Source organism: Copadichromis virginalis, linkage group LG7 (genome assembly GCF_057382275.1).
Source record: "Copadichromis virginalis isolate Kocher_CV1m ecotype Utaka linkage group LG7, C_Virginalis_male_GT1.1, whole genome shotgun sequence".
Taxonomy (NCBI): Eukaryota; Metazoa; Chordata; class Actinopteri; order Cichliformes; family Cichlidae; genus Copadichromis; species Copadichromis virginalis.
The window spans coordinates 49,866,584-49,876,123 of record NC_140624.1 but is presented as its reverse complement, the minus strand read 5'-3'; the positions used below and the strand labels follow the sequence as shown (position 1 = coordinate 49,876,123).

The 9,540-nt window shown below is 39.9% G+C and overlaps 1 protein-coding gene across 1 annotated transcript; it reads left to right on the top strand.

Annotated features, from left to right (window-relative positions):
- The first annotated feature begins 2,106 nt into the window (after positions 1-2,106).
- On the top strand, positions 2,107-8,781 carry oacyl (O-acyltransferase like). Its single transcript, XM_085463944.1, has 15 exons — positions 2,107-2,165; positions 5,153-5,286; positions 5,376-5,454; positions 5,555-5,690; positions 5,855-6,051; positions 6,226-6,438; positions 6,518-6,620; positions 6,707-6,808; positions 6,937-7,102; positions 7,196-7,275; positions 7,418-7,528; positions 7,695-7,818; positions 7,968-8,154; positions 8,305-8,447; positions 8,543-8,781. Coding segments are annotated over exons 1-15 (1,869 nt in total). The 5' UTR covers positions 2,107-2,164; the 3' UTR covers positions 8,636-8,781.
- Positions 8,782-9,540: the final 759 nt, after the last annotated feature.

Genomic DNA, 9,540 nt, shown 5'->3' with positions numbered 1-9,540 from the left:
ACAAGTAGTTCTCTGATGAGCCACGCTCCCAGTAATACTTAAGAGTCAGGTGAAAAAGAAGGAAACTTTTAGCCACTTTTAGCAGAAATAAGTTTAGGGCAATCATTTTCTGCATGCCTTTATCAGTCTCTCACTTTGTTGTGGAAACATTCTGGCTCACGCTTGTTTCACAGTTCTCTTAAGGTCCCACTACAGCATTTCAATCTGCTTGACATCTGAGGTTTGACTTTGCCATTAAAATAACTTTATTCTTTCCTTTTCAGTCATTCTGCTGTTGATCTGCTGATTTGTTTGGGACCATTGTCCTATTGTGTGACACAGTTTGGGGCAGGCTTTAGCTTTCAGACAGACGCCCTCACATTTGCCTCTAGAATACTTTGGTACACAGAGGAGCTGATGGTCAACTCAGTGACTGTAAGAAGTCCATGTCCTGTGGCTAGAACACAAGCCCAAATCATCACTCCTCCACCACCGTGCCTGATAGTTGATATTGGGTGTTTGTGCTGATTTGCTGAGTTTGGTTTTTGCATCATGTCCAAACATCTCCACTTTGTTCTTGTCTCTCCAAAGGGCATTGCTCCATCAGATGCAAGAGTCAGCTATTCTGCAGTGTTCTTTTTATATAGAGACGGACTTTCTCGGACAGCCCGTCTAAACATACTCTTTTAGTCTTTTTCTAATTGTACTGTCATGAACTTTAACATTTAACATTCTAACTGAGCCTTCTTTTTTGCATGACTATACGTGTTACATCATGTTTTTGTTTAAAAATATAAAAATTTCAACAATTTCATCACTTATTTCAACACTAAATCCAGTAGCTATCAATGCAAAAGAATCACTGACATTTAGAAAAGTTTCACTCTGCAGTTCCCCTCGGCTTTTGCTTCATTTTTAGTATGTTGTGGCACTTTGTTATGGTTTGACTTCCTGCTACATAAATTAAGAAAAACTATTCTTTTACTTTTATTGATTGCCCTCCTTTGATGAAGCCACAAAATGTGTGTTCCGTGACAAGAACACAAAATTGTTATTTTTTAGCCCAGTGTGACAATTCAAAATCCTCTAAATCAGCATGAAAAACATAAAATAAACATAAATAACCACACTGCACTGTTATCTTTTAGAATTAAATAACCCAGTAATGACTATGAGTATCTTGCAGCACATGGCTAACAAGTGCCGCTAATGCCCAGTATTGCATAGCTCCAAAGGTACCAGTTAGCTGCAATGTAAAAACAGAAAGAAATGTCTATTATTTATTAAAAACTCTCCTTTTCTCTATAGATTCTAATGCTGCACTGTCAGTGACAAAATGTTTTAATCATGCTATGGAGTAAGTAGTTAAAATAAGTGGTGATTGTAGGGTCTTTTCCTCTTTGTAAGAGACACAGAAGCACTTAAGCACTAAACTACTATTATTAGATCAAAATAGGGTTGCATTCTATTAAATATGTGTTGCTAGGTAAAAACGAGACGGCCCAAGAATGTTTTATGGACAATCGCTCCCTCTAGTGGTCAGTTATTTGGAGTGCTGTACTCTGATGGCTGGATGATCTGTGGTGTTTCTTCCATCACTAGAGAAAAGTAGAAAATTGTAGTAATAGTTATAACTGAGCAGAGGAATTTTCAAGTAATTACCTTTGTGTCTCTGTGTCTATTTAATGCTATTTAAAATGTGTGAATATGTAAAATACAATTGGTATATAATAAAAATATAACTTAAAAATGTGTGCTTAAATGGTTATGTGGACTGGTCACCCGTCAAAGCTGCACTTTAATAATGTTGTTCTTGCGTAGTGAGAAAAATCACAGCCTGGATTGTTTTGTTAGCCTCTCATCCTCCTTCATGTAACCAAATCCTGTTTACACCTGCTAGTGAAAACCAGTTAAAGTCATTCAATTTAGCCATGGAAGATGAATTTCACAGTACACTCTGAATGGTGACGTGTTCCCTTCTCTGTTATTTAAACACCTTCTTCCCTAAAAAGAAACAGTCAGAGCCAAAATGATCCTCCATTTGGTGGCGTTTCTTCTTTTTGTGGGGGGCAGAGGAGCAGTGGAAAACACACAGATTTTGACAGTGTCCCAAAGATGCTTGGAGGATACAAACACTTTTCTCCGGGAAATTAACCAGGATGAACCAAAGGGCTATGCTGTTCTAAGTAAGTGATTGTGATTTTTGTATGGCATTTCTTATGCGCTTGTGTGGTAAGTGGCATTTAATCCACTTTAGCAGAGGAGCCAAGATAGAAAAGTCAAAAATACAGAAATAGATTACAAATTCTTCAGGACAATGCAAGACCATAAGCTTAAGTTCATTTTCACCTTCTCAGAGAATAAAAATACTGCCGCTGGAAGCTTCTGAAAATTACAAAGATTAGGTTTTTATGACTGTCATGCTTACATCAAAAATGATCGATGCATACATCAAATCCGTGACTTTAACCTGTGCAGCTGGTGTAGAGCCTATGAAACTGCATAAGTGTTCAAAAGAACTGTAAGAATATTTAAATAGTTAAGATGATGATGTTGAAAGTGTTCATTTCATACCTACATTGTAACTAATTCCTACTCATTGTGTGCTTACAGTGGGGCAAAAAAGTATTTAGTCAGCCACCAATTGTGCAAGTTCCCCCACTTAAAATGATGACAGAGGTCAGTAATTTGCACCAGAGGTACACTTCAACTGTGAGAGACAGAATGTGAAAAAAAAATCCATGAATTCACATGGTAGGATTTGTAAAGAATTTATTCGTAAATTAGGGTGGAAAATAAGTATTTGGTCACCTCAAACAAGGAAAATCTCTGGCTCTCACAGACCTGTAACATCTTCTGTAAGAAGCTTTTCTGTCCCCCACTCGTTACCTGTATGAATGGCACCTGTTTGAACTCATCATCTGTATAAAAGACACCTGTCCACAGCCTCAAACAGTCAGACTCCAAACTCCGCCATGGCCAAGACCAAAGAGCTTTCGAAGGACACCAGGAAAAGTATTGTAGACCTGCACCAGACTGGGAAGAGTGAATCTACAATAGGCAAGCAGCTTGGTGTGAAAAACCAACTGTGGGAGCGATCATCAGAAAATGGAAGACATACAAGACCACTGATAATCTCCCTCGATCTGGGGCTCCACGCAAGATCTCATCCCGTGGGGTCAAAATGATCATGAGAACGGTGAGCAAAGATCCCAGAACCACACGGGGGGACCTGGTGAATGACCTGCAGAGAGCTGGGACCAAAGTAACAAAGGTCACCATCAGTAACACACTACAACGGCAGGGAATCAAATCCCGCAGTGCCAGACGTGTTCCGCTGCTGAAGCCAGTGCATGTCCAGGCCCGTCTGAAGTTTGCCAGAGAGCACATGGATGATACAGCAGAGGATTGGGAGAATGTCATGTGGTCAGATGAAACCAAAGTAGAACTTTTTGGTATAAACTCAACTCGTCGTGTTTGGAGGAAGAAGAATACTGAGTTGCATCCCAAGAACACCATACCTACTGTGAAGCATGGGGGTGGAAACATCATGCTATGGGGCTGTTTTTCTGCCAAGGGGACAGGACGACTGATCTGTGTTAAGGACAGAATGAATGGGGCCATGTATCGTGAGATTTTGAGCCAAAACCTCCTTCCATCAGTGAGAACTTTGAAGATGAAACGAGGCTGAGTCTTCCAACATGACAATGATCCAAAACACACCGTCTGGGCAACAAAGGAGTGGCTCCGTAAGAAGCATTTGAAAGTCCTGGAGTGGCCTAGCCAGTCTCCAGACCTCAACCCCATAGAAAATCTGTGGCGGGAGTTGAAAGTCCGTGTTGCTCGGCGACAGCCCCAAAACATCACTGCTCTCGAGAAGATCTGCATGGAGGAATGGGCCAAAATACCAGCTACTGTGTGTGCAAACCTGGTAAAGACCTATAGTAAACGTTTGACCTCTGTTATTGCCAACAAAGGTTATGTTACAAAGTATTGAGTTGTATTTTTGTTATTGACCAAATACTTATTTTCCACCCTGATTTACGAATAAATTCTTTACAAATCCTACCATGTGGATTCATGGATTTTTTTTTTTTTTCACATTCTGTCTCTCACAGTTGAAGTGTACCTCTGGTGCAAATTACTGACCTCTGTCATCATTTTAGGTGGGGGTTCTTGCACAATCGGTGGCTGACTAAATACTTTTTTGCCCCACTGTATGTATTTTCAGTGAGACAGTAACAAAGACCAGCCTTGAGGCTAATAACTAACTAACTGTACTACCAGCATAAGGAGTAGCACTGGACATTACGTGGTCAACACCACCCTCCTGATGGAACCACTGAAATGCAAATCTTTGCGGAGCTGTGATAAGAGGCTATAGCTAATAAATGTAGCTGTTAGCTAACACATACTTTTGTAAGCTAACAGCTAACTTATGAAGAACAAAATACCTTATAAATCAAAATATGCTAATGCTACTCAAGTTCAATGTAAATGTTACTTACTACTTCACTATTTCAATACTTTTTTTAAGAGCCACCAACTATAAACCCTACACAATTAGCTTAAATTCACCTCTATCTGTTTTATTTAACTCCCTTTTCCCCTACCAGTGTCACAGCAACATTAATGACATCACTGTTTGTTTCACACTTACTAATAAAAGTAGGTATGCCAGCTCAGCAGGGGTCTTGGGACACACGTAAATCCAACCTACTAAACCTACTGTTAATGCCCTACAATCCACCTAGAGGGCGCTCATGAGTTAGTCTTCAGTGAATAGAGCCAAATGGCAGACTGAAGTATCTAAGCTTGCTCCTGCCACGGGGAAAAAAATCTTTTTTTTTTTTTGTTATCCAGAAGTCCAAATTTGGGGTTATTTCCTCAAAATTTCAACTTTAAAATTACAAATTTCAAATTATTTTCCAAGAAGATACTAAGTCGAAACTTAACTATATTTTGGTGGATGCACTAGTATGTGTATGTCGTTTTGTGATCAAAATTAGCAAGACACAAGACACTTCTTCTTTATTTGTTATCTAAAGGGTGTCTTTAAAACCTAGAACTTCATGAAAAAGTGAGATTTACTTATATAGTAACACCATGCATCTTTACAGCCAATGGGCCTGTGAATGAATGGCTTTTTTTCTTCTTCTGTGTGTTTTGTCAGTGTATGATGCTTTTGGGAAAGTGGGCAGCAATGTTGTAGGAGGTAACACTAACCAGCCTGGTTTGCTGCAGCAGTGCCGCTCTGCTCACGGCCCCAGCTTTTCTGGACAGTACTGCCAGGTGTTCCTTCGGCAGGTAACAACTAACACGATAAAAAGTCATGACAACCAATAGATATTAGATGAAAGTAAGCATACTTTAAACTACGTTTTCTTCTTAAACAGGGAAGAGTCCAGTACTTTGTCGGTATTTGTGTACCTGACTCCTGTGAGAAAGATGACGTGCAAACATTGGTGCTTTACGGTCAGTGATTTAAAAATGAATTTATGCGGTATCATCTATACAACACAATATCGCTTCTTTCTTTTTTTTTTAAACGTGACTAATTTTCACTTTTCGACAGACCAGCTTCAGTTTAATCAGATGTCCCTCATTCCTCCTTTACCTTCCATCCTGGTCAATCAGTCCACTCAGGAGATGATCATGACTCACTGTTTGTCCAGCAAAATTGCCCCTGATACATCTGATATCACCTGCCTGTCAGTATACGATTACACTGCTCTCACTTTCTTTACTGTTTTATCTGCATATGCACTTCCATTAGGGTTACCTGTGCAGCAAAGATGAGCATCTCTTCATATGTCCAGGCCTTTAGCTCAGGACACCTTGTTTTTGTCTTGTCAAACTTTATTTTCTCCTGTAGGTTTGTCTGTTGTGTAATGGTAGCAATTCCTCTCGGAGCCACCCTGTTAACAGCTATGATAAGGTGGCAGTGGAAAAGAAAGGTCGAACCTACATTAGAGTCTTCCTGCTTAAACGCTGCGCTCAACCTTTACGGGACCCTGAAGACCAGCAGCTCATCCAGCAGTGAAACTAATAGCTGGAGTTCAGAAGAAAGTAGTAAGTGCAAAGTGCATCATCTAGATTTGCTGAGGAGTAGTACTGCATATCACACATATTATGGTTACTATCTTCAGTAACCAAATAATGCGATTATGTGAGCTGCAGAATCAGTTATTACAGATGTATTTATATTGAGACAATACTGACCTTGTATAATATTGGTTTTGGCAGATAGCAACCACCCCACACAAACATGCGCTCTTCAAAGCCGTGTGTATGGCTGCCTTCAAGCAATCTCTATACAGAAGACCACGCAGGGCATTTTTAGCACCTCCACATCAATTCCAGTCGGAGGCTACGCTTCACTGAATGGCATCCGTGTTCTCAGCCTGTTATGGATCATATGTGGCCACTCTGCACAGTTCCCTGTAATCAACAGCTTGGGTATGGCAGTACATTGATGGTCTCATTACTCCATAACACACATATACTTTCACTTATGTTCATAAGACCTGTGTTGCAGACAATTACAAAGACTGGAGGAAAACTGTTGAAAGCAGCCCTTTCTATGTGCTAACCATAAGTGGACCTGTTTTCATGGCTGTCGATACCTTCTTACTGCTGGGGTGAGATTGGAACAATTTCAGATTGACAGTGTAAACATATATTTTTTAATTATTTTATTGCCAGCTTAAGAAATTTGATGTTTTAGGGGTCTGCTTAGTGCCAGGTCCCTGCTGGGCTCTATCAACAAGGCTGAAGACAAACTGAGCCTCAGCCTGGTTGGGAGCTATCTCTTAAAGCGGATTACAAGGTGTTGTATTTTGGTCAGTTAACCAAATTAATTTGTGTCTGCGTCACTCCATTTTTACACTCAAGTAAAAGAGGCTTTCTGCATGTGTTATTCATTTTTTAAATTGCTGTTCTCTGTCCTCTTTGCAGGATTCAGCCACTGCATCTGTTCATTATGTGTCTAACCATTGGCCTTATCTCTCTGGTCAAGTGGGGACCCTACTGGTTCCCATTTATAGACACAGTGATGGATTGTAAGACATACTGGTGGGCTAACTTACTATTGATCAGTAATCTGCTCCCAGTCCATGAGATAGTAAGTTTAACTTATAATTTAGTCCTACATTGGGTATTTTAGAACAGATTTACTTACCTGTTCTTAACCTTTTATCTTCATATCCCTGTGCAGTGTATTCCTTGGACGTGGTACCTGTCTCTAGACTTCCAGTGTTATGCAACCACTCCTCTCTTGGTTTATTTATACAGACTGTATGTTCACATCCTTTAATATGATTCTGAAATACTGTTAAAGTGATTTCTTCATTCTTGAACTAGAGCATCACTAGGAGCCGTATACATTTTTATTATCTCTGTGGTTGTAATCCTATCCCCTCCATGTTTTATTTGTCAGAAATAGGAGTGTGTTTATGGTTGTGGCAGGTGGCCTCCTCCTGATGACTATTGTGGCCAGTGCTATTATAACTGCACACCTGCAGCTACCAGTCTTTCAGCCATCTACAATGTAAGATTCAATGCAAAACAGCGTTTGGTGAAATGAATATCAAGGTTTTTTGTTTTTAAGTTTCAGTGTTTCCTTTTTCTACAATGCAAAAACATAATTGAGGCTGTCTACCAACTATGCATCTCTTCTTATGATTTCCCAGAAAATAAACTTGTTTATTTTGCAGGACATCTGAGAATTATGTTTTGTATTACTATGTGAAACCCTACACGAGATACGGGCCATTTCTAATAGGGATCTTGACCGGAATATATCTGACAGCAAAGAAAAATCCACTGTTAAAGCAATGGGTGAGAGCATTTTGACAGGTTTCAATCCCAGACCGTGGCTTAGTCTTTTCTGAGAATTTAAAAACAGCATATGCCTTTTGGTTTATAGCCGAGCCAGAATTTGAACATTTGCCACCACACTTATGTGCTTATCATATCTGTTGTTTCAGTGGCAGGCAGCACTTGGTTGGCTCTGTTGTCTGTCACTTTTGGCTCTTTTGGTTGGATTGCCCTACATCCTGAAGGAGACGCCAGCCAATCCATCTGTGCCACATGCCCTGTATCAAGGGCTGCATAGACCACTCTGGGCACTGGCTGTGACCTGGATTATACTGGCCTGTGAGGAAGGCTATGGAGGTAAACCAGGTGTTGGGATGAACTAAATCCCATATCTCTACATTAACAGTAATAACAATATAGGAAAGCACATAGTATGTTAAAGGAAATTGAGTCTGTATGTTCTTATTTTTATATGTCTTTATATTTTCTTGTTTTTTATCACTCCAGGCTTTATCAAGAGGTTCTTATCCTTGACTTTCTGGGTTCCTCTTTCCAATATCAGCTTCGCCTGCTATCTCATACACCCTGTCTTCATCATCCTGTACATTGGCTTTCAAGAGACCCCAATCCATTACACAGACATCAATTTTGTAAGTATTTCATGTTGCACGTTCTGTTTTAGTGTGCTTATTTCAAATGATTTGGCACAGTTCTTCATAACATCAGACTTTTCTCCTCTGCTCAGATGTACCTGTTCCTTGGCCACCTGGTGCTGACATTGGCAGTGAGCTACATGCTCACTGTGTTAGTTGAGAAGCCCTACCTGCTCCCAAAATAGAGCAGGGCAAGGACGTGCCCAGCTATTCACATCCTTAATAACTACCCTCATTATCTTTGTTTATGCATTGTGATCTCTAACACTGCTTTTATTTATAGCTGCTTTTGTAGCTAACGAAGCAATTTAATTAAAAACTTGGAAATATGCTTTTAGTGTGTGTGCGTGTGTGTGTGTGTGTGCTGAGGTTATTATCTGACACAGTAAACACAATTTACATATCTGACAAGTCGCTATGGGTTGATGGAGAAAACATCCTGCAGGGTCACATGACATTTTCTTGACTACATTTTTATTGCCTCACACGTCCATGTTCTTAATGCCTTGCAGATACCACACAAGAAAAAGATAACTTGTCACCATGTGTTAGCGTAAGGTGCAGACATTTTGAGCAACCCCATATTTCTTTATATTATCTCAGGAAAATGGGAAATAGGTGCAGTGATTTACTGAAGCGTGCCAACATAGATGGAAATACAGTAAATAAGGCAAGAACAGAGTTCAAATTCTGAGAAACAGACAAAAAGTTTATGTTTAGTATGACCACCTTTAAGCCCAAACTCTCTTTCTTGAAGTAGTCTTCGGGAGTAGTTCTCCAGGCATCTTGAAGGACATCTTTAAATGTTGGCATCCTTTCATTCTGATCTCTGTCAACATGATCCCACACTGCTTCAACAATGTTGCCGTTTTAGTCATGTCTATGTGCCACTGATTGACTGAAATCACAAACCATGACAGAGACAGCACTGTGTTTATGGCTGTAGATACTCACTGGTCTCCCTGTCTTCTCTGTACATATTGACAATGATTTGAACCAAAACTTTCAAATTTCGATTCATCACTCCATTACACCTGTTCCCATTGATTTTCAGTCCAGATCTTTTGTAATTTGGGATACCTTAACCATT

Bases quoted from the DNA above. Each gene is read 5' to 3' on its own strand.
- oacyl (XM_085463944.1), top strand. The intron at 5,287-5,375 runs GTAACAACTAAC...CTTCTTAAACAG, and splicing joins GCCAGGTGTTCCTTCGGCAG to GGAAGAGTCCAGTACTTTGT. The intron at 7,529-7,694 runs GTAAGATTCAAT...TTTATTTTGCAG, and splicing joins GTCTTTCAGCCATCTACAAT to GACATCTGAGAATTATGTTT.